Source organism: Sarcophilus harrisii, chromosome 1 (genome assembly GCF_902635505.1).
Source record: "Sarcophilus harrisii chromosome 1, mSarHar1.11, whole genome shotgun sequence".
Taxonomy (NCBI): domain Eukaryota; kingdom Metazoa; phylum Chordata; class Mammalia; order Dasyuromorphia; family Dasyuridae; genus Sarcophilus; species Sarcophilus harrisii.
This window is the reverse complement of record NC_045426.1, coordinates 61,586,754-61,611,313: the sequence shown is the minus strand read 5'-3', so window position 1 is coordinate 61,611,313 and position 24,560 is coordinate 61,586,754. Positions and strand designations below refer to the sequence as shown.

Genomic DNA, 24,560 nt, shown 5'->3' with positions numbered 1-24,560 from the left:
GGCTGGAAGGAGAAAGGGTCTTTCTCTCTCTTTTTATGTCTTTGACTAGAGGACCTGATGAATTTAGATTACTATATATTCTCTAAGCTTAAGCCCACTTTTCCCTAGATTCTGTATGTATTTGTGGGAAAGTGTGCTGCAGAAATGAGAGAGGGGTTGTTTTATACCAATTGTCTTTGCATAGTGCTTTAGAAAATCCCCAGTTAGATGGTTCAGAGCATAGAGCGCTAGACCTAGAGTCAAGAAGACCTGAGCTCAAATTACAGTCCAGACACTTACTCTCTGTGTGGCCCTGGGTAAGTAGCCTAGACCCTGTGTGTTTCAGTTTCTTCATCTATTAAAATAGGCATAATAATAGCACCTGCTATTATTATATGTGCCAAATATAATAACATATTCTTGCCAAGTATATTATATCAATGTCAGGGTTGTTATGAGGATTAAATGATACGCTATTTGGAAAGCACTGCAAATCTTAAGGGGTTTTATAAATGCTAGCTATTATTATTATTATATATCCCTTTCTAAAAAATAATTCTGTCTGAATAATTGATATCAATGGAGAGAAACATACTGGTGGGGGCTTGAGTTATAGCATTAGAAAAGCATACTGGTGGGGGCTTGCGAATTATAGCATTAGAAACCCTCCCCACTATATATCCTGTACAACAACTAGAACCTTAAGAGGAGATAAAGTTGTTGCCATCTGGAGATCCAGTCTGTCAGTGCTCCTGGGATTTGGGAGTAGTTCAGACCCTATTACACTGAAAATTAAGATGGAACCCATTCTCTCTTGATGCAAACCTCTTTCATTTTCAGATAGCTCTAATTACTAAGAAATGCATCCCAAATCTGTCTCCCATATTTCCTACCCATTCTCCCAGTTCTGCCTTCTAAAGCCAAGCTAATCTCTGTTCTAGGTATCAGCCTTACAGATATTTGAAAATATATAGGAACCTCTCAAGAGCATGAAGTTGTTTCTAACTTACATTTTTCCCCACTTTATACTCTAATATCAACCTGGATGTTTTGACATAGGAACTTCTTCATTCATGAAACCAAACCCTGAGATAAAATAAGTGATTAAGAAGCTTGTTAGATCTAGGATGAACTATTTTGGCAGATTTTCAAAAAAATAGTTAATTTCATATAGGATATGAGTTTTGCGGAATAGAGTATTTCAAAAAAAGATAAAAAGCTAATCAACTAAATGAACTTTATATTTTAAAACAAGGAGAGAAAGAGCATCCCTTATTATAAGTATCACTGATATTTATTGTTTATAATAAAATGAAATACAAAATTGGAAGGGAAAATACTGCCTAAAAGAGAGAGATTTGGTATGCCCCAGAGGCATGCCCCAGCCCATATTTCTCCTGACACTTAGTACTTAATGAGTGACTAATTTAATGACATTATCCATAAGACCATGGCCAAGGCCCTTAACATTTTTGAGTTTATTATTATCAATTACCAATTGCAGAAGGATTGTGATCTGCATAGAAGAAGTTCGTATATCTAGGATGGTTTGTTGATACCAGGCTGGTTGATCAAAGGGATATATGTTGTAGGCATAATGTGCCTTGATTTCAGCAAGGTACTGGAGAAAAACTCTCATTTCACCCTTCCAGAAACAGCAAAGATGGACTGGATAAGAATATAGTGAAGTGGGTGATCCTTCCCCATAAATCTCCCTCTTTATGTGAAGGTAGCTGTCTCTCTTGAAGTGGGCCTGAAGGCTGTCAACAAAGGAAAAGGATTCTGACCACTAGATGGTGCTCGTGCCCCATTATTTGATCTCTCCTTGCCATGAGCCCCAGGCCCTGCCTTCAGATCCTTGAAGAAAGATGGGGTGGATCCCACCACTATTTCACCAACTTTCCACGCCCCCTCAAAAAAGAAAAGAAACAAGGAAAAGATGGGGCTTGTATGGTTGCTTCAGATAGCTATAGCAACTCTGCATTCTAGATTGTCTGATTTTAAATATTTCTATTTACAAATCAGGGGAAAAGCCTTTTATTGTAATGATTTTTTGTTTAGAAAATATGATCCCTGTAATTTCCCTCCCTTTTAGAGAATAAAATAAATAAATTGCCAATTTTGTTTTTGATTTTGAAGAAAACACAAGCAAATTTTCCTGCTCAGCCCAGACTTCCTTCATATTTGGGTTCTGGCTTTGAAGAGAGTGGGGGGAAACAACTAGTATAGTATATATAGTAAGGATTTCCTCTTTTATAAGGACAAATAACCTTTTTTTTTTTTTTTTAACATAACAAATAGGTTCACCGAGTACCAGATTTACAGCTAAAAGAGATCTCAGAAGTCAGTGAATGCAATTAGTTCATTTTACAAACGAGGAAACTGAGGACAACGGTTGTTAAATCATCACACAAGTGATAAATGTCCAAGGGGAGATCTGAATCCAGGTGAAATTATGATCCATAAATTTATCTAATGAGGCTATGTGGTTTTCTCCTCCCCATTGGGTAAACGTAGGGCTGCCTCTTATGTGTACTAAAAAACTCCTACCAAGCTTCAAGGACTCCCCTACTGTAGTTTATCCAATTTGACTAAGTCTGTGCTTTTCTTGTTTCCCACCCTTGGGCCACAGGCCTCCTATCAGCCCATGGTTCTTGAATTAATCCCTTTCTGTTGCTCCAGCTTGAAGAGACTTTTTCCTCTTGTGTCTGCCCTCAAACGGGGGCCATTTCTGTGATGACCGCGTATTTTAAAATCAGCCAGAGTCAGGAATTCAGGTTAGGGGAAAATCGTCAATCTTTATTCTCAGTGAAGAAAGATCAGAGGTGGAAGAGAATGGGCAATGGCAATATGTGCAGCTGAATCAAGAAGCTAGCTAGGCCAGAAGCCACACCACCAGCAGCTACCAGCATAGAACGCAGGCCCAATCTCTCCCAGCCTCTCTTCCTGTCTCTCTGCCTCCACCCACCAAAATCGTCATTTCCTATACAACACATCCGGACTTGCACAGAGAGTGGGCAGGGGCCATTCTTTATCCAAGCATGTATATTAATAGAATATAGTCCAATTACTATTTAGCCTCACGTGCTTGGGACCTCAGTGCATCAACTCAAGCCTCATCCCATTACACATTTCCTCATCTCATTTTTCAGTCTTACCCTATGAACCCCTGGAGCTGCCCAGCTCAAAATCTTCCCAATGTTGCTGTACATCCAGTACCCTGAGATTCTTGCAGGTGTGTGTGTGTGTGTGTGTGTGTGTGCGTGTGTGTGTGTATGCTCGAGCACACATACTTTTCAGTAAGAACATTTACAGTTTGGAAATTGGCCAGTGCTACAGATCAGGGGTTTGATTTATTGTTTTGTGTATCATCCAGACTTAGGAAAGTAATGGAAAAAATGTTAATAGCAAAGATTGAATGTAAAAGCATGCCATACATCCTTTTTTCCCCTCAGAGTCAGTTGTTACAAGTTGACCACTAATTAATAAGTGAGAGGCAGTAGTAATAGGCTGCACTGATATCCAACTCAAATAAATACAGTGGCCTCTATTCATATATTTTAGGCCACAAATTGACTTAGTTTTAAAATCTGATGCTATATTTTATTGTATTTTATTTATATTGCATTTTTATATTTCATTGTATTTTATTTATATTGTTTATTAATGTATATGTATACATAATACATATATACATACATATATTAAGATGTAATTGAAAAGTATACATACATATATGTATGTATATATTGAAAGTATCTATACATATATACACATATCTATACATATATACACATTTATGTATGTATGGGTATATACTTTTCAATTACATCTTAATCTAGTTCCCATTCTTGAGGGACTGCTGTGGGTCCCGTGCTGCCTGAGACCATGTGTTTAAAGGTCCACTGAAGCCTAAGGCCCTGTGTTATTACTTGTGCTCTGTCAGTTTCACCAAGTTACATAATTTCTTTGAGCCTCAGTTTGTTCATCTGTAAAATGAGAATAGAATTATCCATGTGATTGATCACATGGATACGCATAAATTAAAGAGTTCATCTTTGTTCAGTTTAGGAGAAAAGTGGTTAGAAGATTCCTCCATCCCAGGCCTCTGTCCTGCCCCCCTACAAATAGCCTCTTCTCCACCCCAGTCCTCTATAAAAGTCTAATTTTTGCTTCCAGGTCTTTTCTGACTTTACTCCCAGTTCAGGCTAGCATGCTCCTTTCTCAGCTCATTTCCCCAACTGCCAAGGAAGCAAACCTCTTCTATCCTAACCCTCAGATTCAGAACAAGCTATTCTCCAGGATATGCGTCATGACATTCTCCGGAGTAATATCTTGGAACACTTAGGTGGCTCAGTAGATGGATTAGTAGATTTGAAGTCAGGAAGTCCTCCGTTCAAATGTCATGCTGCTCTGAGCAAGTCAGAATATCCAAGTCTCATTTTTTTCATCTATAAAATGGGAATAATAATAGTGCCTACTTCACAGAGTTGTTATGAGGATCCAGTGAGATAGTTTATGTAAATCACTTTGTAAATCTTAGTGTTATATACATGACAGCTATTATTATTATTACTCAGATCCTCACCATTTTTATCCTTTCCCTCTTCCCCACTGTCAAAAATGTTCTAATCAGCTCTGCCTCTGACTCCTCCTGACTCTTTGCTCTTTTCCACCAATTAATCACTAGACACACTTCCCCTTCTCCTGATGACATCTCCTTTCAAACCTGTCTTTTATCCATCACTCACCCCTCTGCCCATCAGTGTCCTGGCTCAGCTCAAACATACATTACTCAATCATATTCACAAATGTATTTACACAGAATGCACAGAAGGGGTCCTCCTCTCCCCAAGCAGGAAAGACATTAGAGCGATTATAAATGAGGAAATGGGAAACTCTGTACTGCTCCTCTCTCCCCTAAGTAAATCTACAGCCACAATTGTTGTCATAACAACAAGAGTGAGACAAGGTGCATAAAGACACCCAGATTTCTGCACCCCCAAAATGCAGTCACCTAATTTTTGTTACTCATTCTTGGGCAGAGAACAGTAGGGAATGCCAGAGTCCAAGTTGGAGAGAGGACTTGGTGACTAGGAAGAAAGGCTTTAACACATCAAGGTAGAAACCTGGTAGGAGCTCCAAGTTCAGAAACAATTGGGAAATAATGTCCGGGAACTTCAGGAAATCTACAACAATACAGGCTCCTTCTCAATTCAAAAATAGTTCTTATCTCTATAACCTTTAAGAGTTTACATAGTATTTTCTTCATAATATACTGAGAGATGAGGGATCTAAGAAAAGGAAAGGAAGGGAAAAGAATGCATATGTATAAAGCACCTGTTATGTGCCAGGTTCTATATAAAGCACTTTCTACACATATTAACCTTATTTATCTTAGCAAGGTGTGCTATGGAAACCTAGATCTAGGCAAGAGAAGACCAAAACTGGCCTTTCAGAGCCCAAGAATGGAGTCCAGTTTGGGGAGGAAGTGAAGATGATAGGCAGAGTGGATGCTGACTGATGCCTTGACTTGCCTTGTTAATTTACTCATCCGTTGTTGCTGTCTCAGGGCATATGTCGCTGGCATTCTGCCTGAAGCCATCTCTTCTCAACTCCTGCACTGTCTGGATCACTCATTAGGAGCTTATCTGATACAGCTCTGTATCATTAGAGAGCTTTTCCCCTTTTATCTTTCCAACAGCTATATGTTGATTAACATACAGACATATATCAGCTTCTCATGAGCCACTGAGCCAGCTGGGCTCCCTGGGCCTCAGTTCCCTCCCTGTAAAAGGAGGGGATTGGATTAGATGGCCTCTCAAGTCCCTTTGACCCAAGTTCTACAAGCTCTTCATTCCCATGCCACGATTCTCTTTTCCACACCCAGCCCTGTTCTTAGCTGTACCTCTCGCTGTGACTCCATCTGTGTGCTACATTCCAGGGTAGCTCCAGGGCCATGTCTTCAATTGTGTTCCAGCTGCGGCTCTGGCTATGTCTCAAAACATTAATTGAGTCTGCATGTCTTGGGAAACTACCTAATAGGAACATCTAAATTTTTTTCCCTTGCTGTTTGATTCAGGTAAAGAACATGCTATTGCTCCTTGGTAGAACATAATCGCTTTTAGGGCAGGGCTTTTTTTGTCTTTGGGTCCTCAGTACCTGGCACAGAAAAAATGTTTTATAAATGATGACTGACTTTGTACAATCATGAAGGGAGTGGATCAAGTGAATTCAGAATTCCTCAAATTTTTGCAAACTAAAATGACAAGCCCCCTTTGAAGCTTGAAGGAGAATAAGGGCAAAGAAAATGACTCTTCACAAATTCAAGAATAAATGTATGCAGCTCATTCTTCCACCAGAGTTGGTATAGTCTAAAAATGTTAATAGCTTAATATGGAGAAAATCATGGATGACAGATCCTAACATAAGTTTCTTATGGCCATTTAGAGCATCTAAAGACAAGATGAAATCTTAGTTCCAGATTCCAATTAAGATGGTGGCATAAAAGGCTGTTGAAGAGCTCAGTGCTCTCATATAGACACCAGAAAACACCTAAAAAGGATACCAGATTAGATAATGATCAAGAAATCCAAAAAGAAAAATCCAGAACCTCCTTTATCCAGCCCAGAACTACATAATAAGATAGTCAGAGGCTTTAAGAGAACTTAAAGTGGAGTTTTTGCCAAGAAAGCCAGTACAAACACAGACTAATACATTGATTAGAGATACTCTGGTGGTACTTGCTCTCTTCTTGGGGACTGGAAGTGAGAAACGAAAGAAATCTTAGAGTACTCTAATGAGAAACTGTAAGATGGGGTAGTTTCAGAACATTATGGTGCTCTGGTTGTGGGTTCCAGCCGTGCTTTAAGCAAGACATTTCCAAGTGGCCAGAAGTCTGTGGCTCTAATAGGAGACACTCCAAAAAGCCAGAGGGTCCTGAAACCTGCCAGATCTCTGAGTTCCAACACATAAGGGGAGATGGAAGTCAGCATCATGAGACTGGGAACAATCAGGAATAAACAGGGCTTGATTATCTCATCCAAGAATATTGGAGGGAGTGAAACCTGGCCCTGGAACAAAGATCCAGATCAGGAATTGAGGGTAGAGATAAGGATAAATACAAGAAGATATTGAACACTATGAAGAAATATTATGGCTCAAGAAAAGCCCAAGACATAAAGCCAGAAGAAACAAGTAACTGTCAACAATTACAAGCAAGATCTCAGAACAACAAAAAAATGGCTTTACCACAAGAACTACAAATTTAGCTGAAAGAAATGAAGCAGGAGTTTTTTTTTTTTTTTTTAATGAAACTATAAATGAAATAGAACACTGGAGAAAAGGATTATAAGGAGAATAATTAACTTAGAGCAGAAAGTGCGAATCTCAAGTTGTAAATTCCCTGAAAATTAGAATGAAGCAAGAAGAACTTAATGGATATATAAGAAAAGAAGAACTATTAAACCAAAAAGCAAAAAAAAAAAAAAAAAAAAAAAAAAAAAAAAAAAAAAAAAAAAAAAAAAAAAAGTTTTTTTTTTTGTTTTTTTTTTTTTTTAGAAATAGAAGACAATGTAAGATTACTACTATCAAAAACAATTGACCAGGAAATAAGTTAAGGACTGATAATTTAAGAATCAACAGACTCCCTGAAAACTATAATTAAAACAAAGACAATAATCCCATATTTCCCATTCCATATTTCAAGAAATCATAAATTAAAAACAATGTCCAGATCTATTAGAATAAGGTAATAGAGTAAAAGTAGAAAGAATTCACTGGTTAGCACCTGAAAAAGACTGATAATGAAATTTTTCAGGGGTGTTATAGTCAAAATCTGGAGATTTTAGGTCCAATGAAAACATATTCCAAGCAGTCAGAAGGAAGACATTTAAATGCCAAGGAATAAGTATCATATAAAACCATTACTCTAAAAGAGATGAGATCTTGGAATATAATATTCAGAAAGACAAAGATAAAGGCTTAGAATCCGTAACATCTTACCCTACAAGACTAAATAATACCTTATAAGGGGAAAAAACAAACAAACAAAAAACCGAATCTTTAATAGAATACTGATTTTTCAAGAATTCCTGATGAAAAGACCAGAACTGAGTAGAAATTCAAAATACAAATATAAGAATCAAGAGGAAACCCAGTCAAAAGACCGCATTTGAGCAAATAAGAGATGCCATGTAGTAGAGAAAAATATTCTAATGGGAGAAGGGAAGAGAATAAAATAAGGAAGATGGGGCTTTATAGGGAAACAGTCTTTTCTCCCAGAATAGTAGTGTACATCTAAATGGACACTAATCTTTCCCTGTTGAGTAAGAGAGCAAAGTAAAATGAAATAAAAGCTTTTTTGTAGAAAAGTCAAATTTACAAAGGTCTGTAAGACCAAAGAATCAAATCTAGAGCTGAATCAGCAGCCATCTGATTCAACCCCTTCATTTTAAAGATGAGGAAACTGAGATAAATAAAGGTTGACTTGTAAAAGGTCAGAGAGGTAGTAAGCATCAAAGGCACTCTGCCCTAGATCTTCTCTGCTTCCAGAATCAGTGTTCTTTCTACTCACATATATACCATGCTGATGAAGAATTGTCATTTTTTCAAACCAGATCTAACTCCATTTGTTCCCTTATATTTCTCCTCCCCTATTCTCCTAATCTTCTTCTCGTTCCTCCCCAACATATACTCCTCCCCAGAGTATAAGAAATCAGAGAGAGAAAGGCACAGCAAGTCAGAACTCTATCCATTAAGTAAGACAAGTGGTTTAGAAGTGCTTGGTAATCTTAGGTCAATAAAGCTCAATGTCCACTTTCTATTGACAGCCAGCTATCTGGCAGGTACAGTATTTTCATTTCTTGCCTAGACCAGAATGGTTAGGGGAATCTGGACCTTTTTGTAATTAGGGCCCGATAGCAGTGGAATAGCAGAGTTTTTGTCTCAGAAGATCTGCAGTTTGAACCCGCTACTGAAATTTAAAAAGAAAAAAAAAAAAAAACCTCATGGAAGAGAGTTAAAGGGATAAGAAATGCGACATTTCTTACTTAGTAAAAGGGGAAACCAGTTTGGATTTGGCTGGCTTTAGTTGGAATATGGAAATCCTGAGAGTGGAAAGCATATTTGGCTAGGATTTCCCTGTCCTATTTAGGTCTTTATATATGCTGACATAGATAAATTTGGAAGATCTGCCCCAGGTTTAAGAAATCTCAGACCTCATTTTCACTTACAACCCCAATCATTGAATGTCTGTTTTTTTTTTAATCACCTTGAGCTTTGTAAAACAAAGCTTGAGAGCAGGAAGAGATATTGGCACTAGTTTATGTGATTTTGTTGAAGGTATACATGTATTCTTCCACCAAAGTTCTCTTCTGGTGGCTTGTGCTTGTCTAGAGATGACTGTGACTTCGCAAAGACTATGACAAATGAACATAATCTTTGACAGATCCTACCAGTGTGTACATTTTTCAGAGAAGGTGCCAGTAATATAATCTTCCTCTTTTCCTAAAACCAACCTAGCTAAGCATGTAGAGGTTTACCACCAGAGGTTTGGTGATATGATTGAATGAGAGTGGAAAGTTACTCCCTTCCAAGTCCTTCCTAATGGATCGTGGGCTCTACCCCCTCTATATCATGTGTAAAACTGCCTAGATACAAATTGTCTCTGGCATCCCAGTGACTGCTGGCTCTGCCTGGTCTATGCTGCAAACTCCTGGGAGGAGGCGGAGCATGTCTCATAGATGGGATTACATGCTATGCTAAGCCTAGTATCACACACAAACAAGTAACTAGTCTATTTTATATGAAGCTTCCTAACTCTTCCCAACTCACTGATGATGAAGACAGTTTGGAAGAGCTCCTGATTTGGCATCAAAATCCCCAAGTTCAAATCTTTGCTCTGCTCTTATTTTCTTTGTGTCTGGGTCTCAGTTTTCTTACCTGTAAAAGGAGGGGGATGGACTAAATGAACTACAAAATCCTAACTCTAAATCTATCAACCTGTGAGACAACAAGCTACCACATTTTCTGTCTGCATCAGTCACAACTGTCTTTCACCTGTGAGGCAGGATATAGCATAACCTTACAGAATAATAAATTCTTGATTCTTGGAATGAAATAGACATGGAGTCAGGTAGATATAAATTCACATCCTGCCTTAGATATGTACTAATTGTGGTCAGCTTACTTAACCTCATGAAGATTCAGTTTCTTCTTCTGCAAAAAGCAGGGGGTGGGGGGGAGGGGGAAGGAGAATGATTAGGCTTGGTGTTCTTTCCACTTCTGTCTTTGATCTCATCTACCCTCCTTCTATAGTCTCTTCTATGGTCTCTTCTATAGTTTCAATCCCATGATTACCTAATTGAACCTATCCTGTGATAAGGAATTCACTTCTTCCTGAAATTAATCTTTAATGAGCTTAAAAACTGGATATTTCTAACTGTTTTAAAGACCCATTTGAGCCTCATGTTCTCAGCAGAAGAGATGTATGATCATCTTAAAGGAAGGGTACTTGTAGATTGGAATTTGTCTCAAGTTGTGGGTGGAGGGAAGTAGACTCATGTCCATTTTTATGTGGGGATTCCCAATTTTATGTGGGAATCATTTGAAATAGGTTAGGATGTTTAACCCAAAGTAGAAAAGATGGGAAATCAGGGTTGGGACAGCAGTTGTCACATATTTGAAAAGCCATTAGACCCACTCTATTTGGTCCCCTAGAACAAAGGGTACAGATTAAACTGAAGAGTTCTCAATCTCATCTCGAGAGACGAAAGACTTCTTCATCATGATTATAGCTGTCCCAAAGGACAATGAGCTGCCTTGGGAATCTTGTGGAGCAATTTGAGTAGAGTCCAATAACTTGTCAGTGAGTTTACAAAGGGGATTTCCATATATTGAATGTTACCAGCTTTAGATCTGCAAGCCCATGAACTTCTAGGCTTCTAAAGCAGAACTCATGACAGCTTTCTGCCCCTGCCCAACTCAACATACGTACTAAGCTCATCCTGCTTCTAATTTCTTCCAAATCTTTCCAGGCTTGTTATATTATTAAATCACAAGGTACACACAACTGACCTTTGAATAGTGCAGATAATCACAACCTCAGGAATGCCCTGGTAGTAGCATTTATTGAGAAAAAGAATACAGGACAGGGTTTACAAAAGCCTTTAGGTTTCTAGAAATTCACAGAGGATAGGGGAGGGGCTCAGTTGCATTGCCCCTTTAATTAACAATAACATAGATGGAAGCAGGCTTGAGAATGAAGAAACCAATCAATCTCTCTTCCAGGCTAGAAACCCTGTAATCATCCTCACTTGGGAAGGAGAGGTATAGTTGGTTGACTATCCTGGTCAACCAAGAGAGTCTGGGAAGTGAGACTTTGCCAAAGAGAGATTTGTGCCCTAGGTGGTTTAGGAGATATCTTTATCCCTTATCCCTTCAGCAGGGTGCTGATGATGTCTCTTCAAAGCGATGTCCAAATCGGAGAGTCCATAGCTTCTGGAATTGCAGTCATTTGTTTTTTCAAGAGGTTTCTTGCAAGGCCATTTTCTCCACTTGATTTTTCCATTCACCATAGCAGATAGATGACAAAGCAGAGCTCAGAATTCCTGGAGGATCGCATTGCCACAGGGTAACCAAGTGACAAAGCACTGGCTTGTCCATTGATTCTCCAGTGGTGCAGATTTGCTGGAGTGCTGGAGGCCAGGCTACTCAATCATCCTATAATGCTGGTGGAAATCTTTTCCTATCATAACAATTTTAGATGGATATAAGGAGGGGTCTGGTATTCAGTTGTAGGAAGGGAAGAAAGTTCAGAACCAGAAAAGCAATCCCGGTTATCCTGGCTGCCTCTTTAAGCAGATGGTTTTTTCATGGCCAAATGTGCATAAACAACCAGAATGTGTTTTAGAACCAAGTGGTCACTAATTGTTGCTGATTTCTGATGATCTTAGGAAGGCAATGTGGCATGTTGAAAAGACTATTGGGTTTGAAACTGGAGGACTTGGAGTTTGCATTCTAACTATGCCACTTAATATCTGTGTGATCTTAGAAAAGATTAACCTAATCAATTATTTAATGACAATCTATCAACCAACCGATTGCTTAAATGAACCAAGTTCTAGTGCTAGACTTGGAGTCAAGAAGACATGAGTTCAAATTTTGCCTCAGACATATATTGGGTGTGTGACCCTGTGCAAATTATTTAGCCCCTCAACCTCATTTTTCCTTGTCTGTAAAATGGGGATAATAATAGCACTGACTACACAGAATTGTTGTGAGGCTTGAAAGAGATGATATATGTAAAGTGTTTTGTAAACCTTAAAGCCATTTATATGGTAGCTATTATGATTATCTGGAAAGTGAGAGTGTTGGTCTAGAAAATTTTAAACACATAACTCCCTTTCAGCTTGAAATCTGATGCTAAAATACTTTCAGGAAGTATACCTATTCTGAGAGTGTTAGAGCCACTTCAGATTCATATATGAACATAGCTTCTTCAGGCCCAGGAGAAAAGTCATTATGATTTTTTTCATGGTTCCAGATAAGAGGAATGCCCAAATAAGACACCAAACTTGAAATTTGTGTACATAAGTGTACATGTTTATATATATGAATCTTTTGTGGCTTATCACCAGTGGTGGAAGCATTGGAAGGCAGTATCTAATATGCAGTTCTCTTTCCCTGTAAGTGTTATTTGCAGTGGGATCTCTACCATACAAACATGGATCGTCTAATTATAGTACCATCTATTCACACCCAAAATCTCATAGGAGAATTGATGAGACACATAGACCATCAAATTGCCTTCCAATGCCCTTTAAGACAGTAAGAATGAACTGTGTGTCCAAGGCCCAGATTGTCTTGCTCTTCAGTAATTATGGTTTTCTGATCCAGATCTGCCACTGGGAATACTAGAAGATCGAGGAGACCTGTAGCAGATAGTCTTGGAGCAGAAGCACAAACTCTGATGCTTACCTACTCATTTTCCTTCCTGGGTCCCACTCTGAGACAAGGTTTTATCCCCTTCTTTCATAGACAACAAAAGTAAAGTCCAGTTTGTTAGCAAGCAATTGCTGAGACAATGCAATAATTTAAAGGGTGATGCCCTACAGAATTATGTGCTGAGGCTCTGCTACTTATCACCTGTATAATCTTGGGCAAATTAATTTTTTCGGGCCTCAATTTCCTCAGCTATATAATGAGAGGGTCAAGCAGGATGGTCTTTGCGTTCCTTTCTTGATATATCATCTCTGGGCAATGAGTCTTCCCCTTTAATTCCTAAGTTTCTTCTCAAGAACATGAGACCCTATCCCTTCAACTGGGTTGTCCTATCACCATTAGAGATATCAGACTAGTCTGCAATGTTTTAAAGTCTACAAGAATGACTTAAATGCATTATCTCACTTGAGTCTCACATCAACTTTGTGAGTGAGGTACCAGAGGTATTACTCCTGATGAAGAAACAGAGAATCACAGAAATTCAATGATTCTTCATAGGTTCATAAATTCAGGATTAAAAGGGAAGGGGGTGGGAAAGGTCTTTGCTCTAAGTCCCTCATTATATAGATGAGAGAATGGGTACAAGAAAGCTAAATGACTTATCTTCGTAAATATCCAGAGAGGGTCTTGAAGCCAGATCTTTTTAACTCTGAGGCTTATGTCTTGTCTATTATACTGATCTACTAGTCAATAGAAGTATTTAAATCCAGGTCCTCCTAACTCTATTCACTACACTATGATAATGTATCTATATATATACATGTATATGTGCATGTATGCATATCTTTGTGCACATGTATATGTGTATATGCATGTAAGCATACATGATTTGGAATTAGAAGACATGGTTTCAAATATCAACTTTACTACCTGTTTTCCTTTGCTCAAGTCACTCATCTCTCTGATTCTGTTTCCTTCTTTATGATATAAGAGGATTAGATTAGATCTCTAAGAGCCTTTCCAGATAATTACTACTATCTTCTGACTACATGAATATATGCACAAGTCACTTTAAGTGTTTGCTAAATGGAAATGTATAGAGGTATAGTTACATGCACATAGGCATTTAAGTGCATGTAAGTATATTGAATATGCATGAACACCTAGAACTAGAAAGATGGAAGATGTTTCTAGTCTCATCCCAACCCAATACCTCTTTGCATCTTCCCTGACCAGAAACTTTACCATCTGCTTGAAGGTCTCCATTGATGGAGAAATCCCCAAAACAGCTCATTCCATTTTTACAAAATTCTGTTAGAAAACCATTTCTGGCATTGGTTTTCCACCTCTCTAGTGCATGGATGACATAATATTGTGTCTTATAGTTGCTAGTGTTGGAGTCTAATCCTTCTAGTAGACAGTGAGTTCCCTGCGGGGTAGGAATGGTGGCTTGTCTAAACTTTATAATTCCCCTAGCACCTCTCACAGTGCTCTGCTAATAAACATTCATTACAAATGTTCCATGGGATGTAAATTCTTTGAATACAGGGACCGTTTCCCTTTTTGTCTTTGTAGCTCCAGTGTCTAGTATATTTGTTTTTATCTCAATCTCAGATTTCATCAAGATGGGTGATTTCTGTTGTGGAAACTTTCTCTACTACCATCTATCTTGTAGGTACTTAATTAATTGTACATTGTTTCCTTGTATGTGTCTTATAGGTACCTAACCATTTATACATTGTTTCTGCATGTGCCTTGTAGGTAACTATTTACACATTGTTTCCTCCTATGAGTCTTATAGGTAGCTATTTGTACATTGTTTCCTTATATATGTCTTATAGGTAGCTATTTATACATTGTTTCCTTGTATATATTTGTAGGTACCTAACCACTTATACATTGTTTCCTCGTATGTATCTTATAGGTAGTTATAAATTGTTTCCTTGTATGTGTCTTATAAGTAGCTAACTATTACACATTGGTTTCTTGTATGTGTCTTGTGGGTACCTAACTTTTTACATAGGGTTTCCTCCCATTAGAATTAGTAAGCTTCTTGAAGGCAAGACTTGTTTTTGCCTTTCTTTGTATCTCCACTGCTTAGAATCATACCTGGTATATAGTAAGGACTTAGTAAATGCTTATTCATTGGTTGATGGAAGAAGATTAGTAAGTAGCAACTTGCCTTGAACTCAGAAAGTCGTCTGGGGACAACAAGAGGCTATTTCCCCCTACTCATACAGCTAACTTGAATCAGAGGTAGGTTATGAACCCAATCTTCTTGACTTCATGTATTGTGTCATGGTGACTCTTTTCTGGGTCTTAGCTCCTCCCTTATCAAATGGAGTGGGGTGAGGAGCCTACATGGCCTCTAAGGTTTTCACCAAGCCCCAAGTCTATGAGCCTGATTTTATATTCTAGAATAGATGCCTGATAAACATTGAATTGGATTAAACTCATTGTTTCACATTGTTATATTGATCTGATGTCCATTTCCCTCCAACTTCCACCTAGAGTTCTTAGTTCCATTCCCTGGAGCCATGGAGAATAAATCTAATCTTCTATGTCTACATATAGAAATATATACTTGCATATATAGTGGTCTATATAAAAGTATGTATGTAAAAGAATATTACACATCTATCAACCTTAGATTTTCATTTATCTTATTTGAGGTCAAAATATCCCCCACTTACCTATTCCATTTTCTAACACATCTTTCTTATCTCTTTTTCCTCTTTTCCCTTCTCCTCCATCCTTCAGAGCTTTGCTGGAGATGATCCCCACCTCCCTCCCATCTTCTATCATACATGGTGACAGAACCATGCTGTCTGGGACTTGGACCATAGCTCAAGTAGAGCATTATAACTGAACATACGGTGACCCTAGGGCTGGACTGATTTTACTGTTTGGTTGACAGGCCTAAGGTGATAAATTCCAGCAAAAGTCCTAGTGGGGACAGACTTGGAATCCTTATGTCCTCAAGCATCAAAGTCCAAACATCTAAAGAGAATGCAGATTTATAATAAACACATGGCTCTTCCTCCAGGTTCAGGGTCCTAGGGAAATCCACCCTGGGGAGGAGAAGCTGAAGCTGGTCATTTACTTTGGGTATACTGCCTGGTTCCAGTCATGCAAATTCTGATTGTTTTAGGTCTTGGTCATATATGGCATCAGAATGTAAACTCCCTGAGTATTTTTTGGGGGGGAGTCATTGTATTCCTAGTGCTATATAGTGCCTTACAACAGTATATAATTAATATAATCTTATTAGATTAGGTCAATAATGGATCCTGTAGCTTGTGTGCTAGTGTCTATAACAGAATACTTAGAAAATTCATGACTTTTGCTTACATTACTGTTGTCAAAGTTAATGATTCATTTAAATGAGACTTTATGGCCTTGATCAGAGGAGTTAGCACATTCAGGTGATGGCAAAAACCTGGCTCTATGAAGGATTTGTGAAAATAAAGCATACTTGTCAAATTCAGACAGTTTCAACAACTAAGGATATAATCAAGACCCATTTAAATAACAATTTAGCTTGGAGATTAGATTGTAAATGGAATAAAAATTCATTGAATAAGCTATTTCTTTCACTCTGAATATGGAATTATAGGAGAGAAATTAGAAACCAACTGGTCTAACTCCTTCTAAAGGCACATTACAATATAGACAGCAATCAAGCCATTTCCCCTCTATTTGAACACTTATAGTGACAAGGGACTCACTGCCTCACTGGGGGGAGTCTATCTCCTTTTTTGAGTAAGACCAGTCATTTAGAAGTCGGTTGAGCTGAAAGCTGCCATTTTATAATCTCTAACCATTGGTCCTAATCCCCCTACTAGGGGTAAAGAATAGCTGCTCACTTTCCAACATGGTAAAAAAAAAAAAAAAAGCCATAAACTTTCTCTTCTTCAAGTTTAACATCTTCAGGTCCTTCAATTGCCCCTCATACAATATGGCCAGATATTCTTTATGTCACCCCTGTGTCGCTCTTTTGGACATATTTCAGTTTGTCAATAAAAGATGTACTTAGCTACCAAATCTGTTCTTCTTTTTTCTCTGCTAAAGATGTCACTGAAGAACAGAATTTCACATTCAGACTTTTTTTTTTCTAGAACAACTTCAAGGGGAAAACTCAACAAATTAGAAAAGAAACAAGTATATAAAAATTAAGTTAATTTACACAATAATAATACTGTTTCAAGCAACAAATAAAAAAAATAATAGAAATGCCAGATACAGTGAAAGCCACTTCCCCAGGACTAATTAGACTTTGGTAGAATGATTAAAGAGCAGAGCATGGCCAGTCCCAATGTCCACCCCTGCCTGTCTCAGAAAGCATGGGCTGTAATGAAAATGTAGATTTTGGCCAGGAAAGTGGTGTAGGTGCCCTGGCGCCAGAGTTTCATTTCAACATCTAGAAGGAAGTCTTGCGGTTCCTTGACTGGCCTTTGAATGAAGACAACCCCTGTGTAAGGGTTTAGCTTCTGGGCACTAAAGTAGTTTTCCTCATTTCCCTTCGTGATGGTCAAGATAATGTTGTCACCAGTATAGGCTGGGGAGGGACCAATGCGGAAGATGTGAGCGGGCACCACGATGTTGGTTTGGAAGTTGAGCTGGTAGTAGGTGATCCTCACTGGGGTGCTCTGGCAATCCAAGAAGTTGAAGCAGCTGGTCCGTTCACATCTCCTATGAATGACAGAATGGGAAATGGAGGAAGAGCAGGAAGAGGAGGGTGATGGCAATACCCATGCTAGAACAAATTTCACCACACTAAACCAGAGATTTAGGGCTGAGAGGGTACCCAGGGGTCATCTAGCATATACCCATCCCATTTTATAGATAAGGAAACTGAGGCCCAGAAAGTCATTGCAGAGTCAGAATTTAAAACCAGGTGGTCTTGACTTTAGAATCAGTATTCTTTTCACAACATAACACTGTCTCTTTTCTAGAATGCTTTTCCCTTAACCACCTTGGGAGTGAGATAGCAACAGGTAGGTAATTCAGAGGATAAAATGCAAGACTTGGAGTCAGGGAGATCTGAGTTCAAATCCAGCCTCAGACTCTTAATAGCTGTGTGACCCTGGGCAAGTTGCTTAATCTTGTGTGCCTCAGTTTCCTTTTTTGTAAAATGAGCTAGAAAAGGAAATGGTGAAACAGTATCTTTGTCAAGAAAACCCCAAATGGCATCAAGGAGAGAGAGACATGACTGAACAACAACGAAGCTGTGTTATACTGGGCAAATCACTTAATTTCTATTTGCCTCAGTTTTCTTGTCTGTAAAATGGGGATCAAAACAGTACCTGTCTCCCAGGGTTGTTGTGAGGAGCAAATGAGATGCTATTTGTAAAGTGCTTAGCAGAGTATTTAGCACATGGTAAGTGCTATTTCAATATTAGTTATTATTATTATTGATGCATCATTATGCTCACCTTACAGATGAGGGAAGTGAAGGTCACAGGGTACATGCTAGCTAGTGAGTGGGAGAAGAACTCAAGTACTTAGTTCTTCATCATAAAAATGAGAATAAAATAATAGTACCAGACTTATAGGGTAGTGTTAATGTTCAAATGAGATATTCTAAGTGCAATGTTTTGCAAACCTTTAAATGCTAAATCATTGCCAGCCATTGCTATTATCTCATACATTTCTTCATGCCAAGGGGTGTCCCAGAAAGCACAGATTTTAGGTGAGACTTTATCAGTAAGGGGCAATTTCTTCTTTCCATCCCACCTTTACCAGCTCCATCTGTTGTCTATCTTCCATGTTTCCCACATTAGCACTTGGCTGAAAGTCAGCTAGGCAACTATCCCTTGGGATATTTGAGTTATAGCATCCCCTCCAATACCCAAATAGGGTTCAATGTTGTCAGTTGGGAGGGGGTCCAAATAAGGAGTGATGGGCCCCAGGTAGGGGAAGATGTGGATAGAGTCCCTTGATAACTACAGTAGGAAAAAAGTTAGGGCAGTGTAACTGGGCACTTCTGAAAGGGAAGAAAGCCCAGATCTTCTCTTTAGAGATTAAAGTCCTATCCCATCCCAAAGGAAACTTGACACAAGTTGTCACTTTTTTCAAGTAGACCTATCCATCCAACCCTGTTTAAAGCAACAACCAAAGAGAAGTGGCCACCATGATTAAACAGCTTCTGCTTGGATCAGAGGAGGGCCTTTGGATTCCTCTGAAAGGAAAGAGAAGGCATGTTTCTAAATCTCCTTGGAGGAGACCAAGGACACTTACGTGTCTGAAACTTTTCTGTAGTTTGGTGGACACTCAAACAGCAGGCACCGGAAGCTACCCTGGATGTTGTAACAAGTTTCGGCTGCCGAGCAGTTGTGAGTGCCAAGAGTGCATTCATCCAGGTCTGCCAGAAAACACAAAGAGAAGATGGAAGGACCATGAGAATTAAGAACACCTGGGAACTAAAAGCTAAAATATGAGATCCAAATATGAGCAGTGACCAGAAGAGAAAAACAAAACAATCACACACGGATAGACACACAAACATGCTGAATTTCTTTGGGGGAACCAAAGAAGTCAAAATCTTATTTTGCAGTTTCCCCCAAACATACACATTCTTGACCAGATCTGCGATTTTCATCACTGTGGGTACCTCCTCTGTCAATGTCAATCGACAATTCATACTTCCAGGGGAAGGGATTTGCCCATTTTTGCTAGCATGTGTCAGAGGCCAGCCTTGAACTCTGATTTTCCCCAAGTTTATCTACTCTGCCTGTCACAATACATGGTATGAAAGAGAGACTCGGCATTCTTGGCACCAGGAGCAGATGGCAAGACTCTTTAATATCACCATTAAAGAGAACTCTTACATGGAGAAGCCAGGGATTTAACAGTTGGATTTTATGAGTAATTTGCAAATTGTAGCTGGGCCATCAGGCTGTTAACTGTAATTCAATTTCATCTGAGCATCATAAATTTAAACACACACTGGTCACTCTTAGGCCACACTGACCTTTCCCATCATTTCCCATTATTTCTGGAGTTAAGAGTTCAATGATCTACTTAATGCAAAGACTTTTGCAAGGCTTTGCTGCCCCAGTCTGAAACCCAGCCTCCAGCTCAGCATGAGACGGTGATTGTGGACATCAGTCAATATTTACCAGTTGCTTGGTCTGTCCATCCATATCTGTGTGGTCTGTGCTGGTATCATGCTTAGCATTGGGGGCCACCCTTATATTACTTGTACTTAGCAAAACTCTGAGCTCAAGTTTAGGGCAAAGAACTCACACTAGGACAGCTGGGGCCACTTTGTTCCCCTGGGGGACACTTGGATGACTTACCTGCAGTGGGTAAATTTCATTATCATCTCAACAAGTGGAAAGTTTTGGGTTTTGACCCCAAATGGCTAACTGTGATCCCTTCCCTTTCCACTGCAGAGCTATTATAGTGTCAGGTAGAGCAAGAATAGCAGGGGGAAATTAGTTCTTGGAAAGAAAGAGCTCATTTCTCTGGAAATGTCATTAGTAATATAAGGGGAAGGAATTAAAGATGAGGGCACAGATAGGGCAACGCTTAGCTTGAGATATGGCTGCCTCAGCTTTTCTTGGAGGTTTTATAAAGACCTACAGGGAGCTTCCATCTTCTCTGGGCTGTGATGGAAAGAGATGCTGTCAAAAGCAATGAGTTAATAGGTTCAATCCACCAGTGTTTCTGACAGGCTTCCTCTGCTTCTCCCATGAAGTCAAGAAGGTCAAAAGTAACAGCTTAAGTGGGACTGAAAAGAATCCAACCTGATGTGCTCCCTGGCAGAGGAAGAGGGACTAGAGGAGATGAGGGCAGCCTTGGCAAGATGAGAAACTTATAACTAGAATTTTCTCCCTCTTTTCAAGTTTGTGGAACTTAAATCTGGGAGAAAATTTGGAGATCAACGAATCTCATCCTTTCCTTTTAGAGGAAATAGGGGTTGAGAGGCTTAATTACTTGCCTCCCCCGCCCAACTTCGTTTTTATATCTATTCCTTCAGGGGCTTGGTGGTTTCTGTGACTATTACATTGTTGAATTGCCAAACCAGGCGCCAAAGTCAAAGTCATTTCTCCCTGGCTGTGTGTTTAAGCTCCAGATGTATTCCTCTGGTCTTCAAACTATTCCTGGAAGTCATCCATCAGCTAGATGAAGAAGATTCTGATAGAAAAAGTAATAATTCCTCCCATGAAACAGAGACCCTAGCATGTTTGCACTTAAATCTGGTGATGTTCACAAGAAACTTAACTTTCTCAAAGCTTCCCTCTAGGAAGTCCATAGATGAAGGGCTTTGATGCTTCCTGGATTATTTGATGCTAAACAGAATGGTGACATCCCCTCTGATAGGCCCCTCAAGAAGAGATTTGCACATAGGAGAGTCAGATCCTTGAGTCCACAGAACAGGAAGTGTGAGCACAATGTGCTGTTTTGATCCATGCCCACATTAACCTCTTTGCCATTCTTCAAAAAACAAGATCTAGGTCTCAGAGGAGGAGAGAATAAGAGGCACTACCTTGTTCCTTCTCCTATTTTACTGGCCATGACTGGAGCAGGTATGGGCACAGGAAAGAATTAAAAGAGAAACTACCTTTGTTCACAACAGTACTAGCCAGAAGTACCCTCTGCCTGCTAGGGACCCCGATTCCTCTCCCTGGAAGGGAAGTGTTTCAGCCTCTTACTCACCTCTGCAGGTCCGTCCATTGGCCATCATGGTATAGCCCTGCTCAGGACAAGCACATTGGTAACTGCCAGGGACATTGAGGCAACGGAAGGTACAGAGGATGCCAGCACTTTGGGTACACTCATCAATGTCTGAGAAAAAGATTTGAAAGCCACATTTAGCAGGGAGCATGAGTCATCATCCATAGATATATCTACCTTTGCTTCCCCTCTGAATCCCAACAGCATCCCATTCCACTATGTCAATCTATACTTCTAACAGTCCAATGTTTAAAACCATAACCAGTTTTTATGATTAATTGTAAAAGTCTATTCTTAAAATTTATTGTTAATTAAGTAAATTATAATAATTTATAATGATTAATTAATAATTAGTATTTATATAGTATTTTTGGTTTAGAAACTCTATACAAACATTATCTCATTTAATCTTCACAATAATCTTGGGAGGAAGGTTATTATTATTATCTCTATTTTACAAAGAAAACTGAGGCAAGGATTAAGTGATTTACCCAATGTCACACAGCTAGTGAATATTTAAGACTAGGTTTGAAGTTAGTTCTCTCTGATTCCAAACCCAGCACTCTATCAAAAGGACCACCTAGAATAGGCAGCCACCATTAACAGTGAACTGTATGAGTCTGGCATAGTAACCTCCTTGCTTTGTTCTGGTATGTAAAACTCCATTAGAGATCCATTCCTTTGGAGGAGGTGAAACATTTCATTCCCAGAAGGCCAATGCTAAAATACAAAGACTTCTGGGACAGAAATACATTCAGCCACTAATAGTTAAGAATACTTTAGTTAGAATTAATTTATAAGAAAAATCTTAAAGAGATAGATTATAGGAGGGTTTGATGAAGTGATTCCCTTTCCAAAAATTTTGTGTTTGTAGTTTTGTAGACATATTTTGTGTATGTTTATATAAGTATATTATCTTTCTAGATCCAATATTTTTGTGCATATTTGATAGAGGAGGAAATTACAACTCAGAGATGATAAGAAATTTGCCTGTGATTATACTGCTACTAAATGGTAGGGCCAGAATTGAAACTAAGGGCTGTAGACTCTAAATATGGCCTTTTCCACTGTTCAGTCATTTTCAGTCATTTTTGATTCATTATGACCCTTTGGGGGAGGGTTCTTGGCAAAGATACTGTATTGGTTTCCCATGTCTTTTTCCAGCTAATTTTGCAGATGAGGAAACTGAGGCAAACAAGATTAAGCGGCTTGACCAGGATCATTCAAGTAGTAAGGCCACATTTATAGCACATAAGTGCTTCAAATCTGGCCTTATTTACTTTTCAATTTCATTTCATCTTTCCTACATCTTTGAAGAATAGAGGGAACACAAATGTATGCATATAGGATGATCACCTATTGGGTGAATAAGGAAGAGGATATGCCAGATGACTTTAGGGATCCGCTCCATTTCCTGCTTCTATGAAGTTTTACAGAATTTAGAACTGAGGCCAATCTATTCCAATTGCCCTCTCTCCCCCATTTTCCAGATGGAGAAACTGAGGTTCAAAGACCTGTAGTTATTTGTCACAAATGATACCATTGGTGAAAACCAGAGTCAGGGTCTGAACATAGATTAGAGATCTCCCTGACACTGTGCTGAACCACTCAGCAGATTGAGATCAAGAGTTCAGAGCAGAAGTCTACAACCTATGGCTCTTGTTTTGCCTGGCTTAAGAACTAAGAATAGTTTTTACATTTTAAAAAGAAGTTTTATTGTAATAAGAAGTCTTACCTTGCTGGGAGTGCTAAAAAAAAAAAAAAAAAAGATTAACCCCCTATCCCCCCCTCCAGTAGAACATGGAAGAAAGTGATAAAAGGGAAAACTGGCACAGAAAAGGGAAAGGGGCCCTAAAGACAAGTGGCCATGGGCCACTGTCCCACTGTTCCCTGAATACACGACCTACCTTTACATGCATGCCCATCCTCTGCAAGCTGGTAGCCTTGCCGGCAGTAGCACTGGTAGGAGCCATAGACGTTGGCGCATTCCTGGCTGCAAGGGTTGTTTTCACACTCATTCACATCTGCAGCAGAAAGGGGAGGAAGCCATGACAGCTTTTACCAACAGATTACAGATTCAGCAGAGGAAAAAAAAGGTCCTGGGGCTGTTCTTCACTTCCTATTTAACTGATAGATATCATTATCATTTTGTTTGCTTGTTGTCTCCTCCTTTAGATTGTGAGCTCCTTAAGGGCAGGCATTATCTTTTGATTCTGTGGGACTTAATAAATATAAGTACTTAGCTGATACATAGTAGGTACTTAAAGGCTGTACTTGGCTGACACATAGTAAGTACTTAATACATGTAGGTGCTTAATTGACACATAGTAGGTATTTAATAAATGCTTATTGGTTGACAAAATTCTAACCTAATGTCACTTTGACACATTCTGAAAAAGCACTGGTTTTCACAGTGGAAAAAGAAAAACGATTGTTAATAATAACATACATTTTTATCAGCTTTAAGGTTTACAAAGATCGTTTACAATGACCCTGTGAGGACAGTAGACCAGATATTATTGAACCTATAGATGAGAAGCCTTGTCGCTCAAAATTGGAAGGTTACTTGCCTTAATTAAGGCCAGAGGTACCCGACCAATGCTCTTTTAACCATACCATATCCTTTCCTTTCATCTTACAGAAGGAAACAGGCTCAAAGGGGGAATACTTAAGGTCACATAGCTTTTTAGTGACCAAGTCAGGAAACCTAGTCCAGTGCTATTTCCACTGTAATCCTAACTACAGTTCAATGCTTGCATTTCCTATGAAATTGCCATAGCATTTCATTGCTATGAAATAATAGTTTCATTCTATCAAAGTCAACTTCGGTGAACAAATGGGCTGGGAGCTTTAGGACTGAAGTCTGTGTTGTAAAGACCTCAGTGATATGGGATTAAAACTGAGTTTAGAGTGATATTTCTGAGTCTGCAACCTCTCCCTTTTTATACAAAGGGACT

General features: G+C 38.9%; 1 protein-coding gene across 2 annotated transcripts in view; it reads right to left on the bottom strand.

The window, feature by feature from the left end:
• Positions 1–11,514: 11,514 nt before the first annotated feature.
• FBLN2 (fibulin 2) overlaps positions 11,515–24,560 on the bottom strand; it is a 206,034-nt gene continuing 192,988 nt past the window's right edge. For both annotated transcript variants that reach the window (XM_031956699.1, XM_031956704.1), the window contains 4 exons: positions 23,511–23,627; positions 21,586–21,714; positions 19,162–19,285; positions 11,515–17,613 (listed from right to left, as the gene is read on the bottom strand). In XM_031956699.1, the coding sequence (XP_031812559.1) occupies positions 17,256–17,613; positions 19,162–19,285; positions 21,586–21,714; positions 23,511–23,627 (728 nt within the window). In that variant the 3' untranslated portion in view covers positions 11,515–17,255. The remainder of the gene's footprint in view (positions 17,614–19,161; positions 19,286–21,585; positions 21,715–23,510; positions 23,628–24,560) is intronic.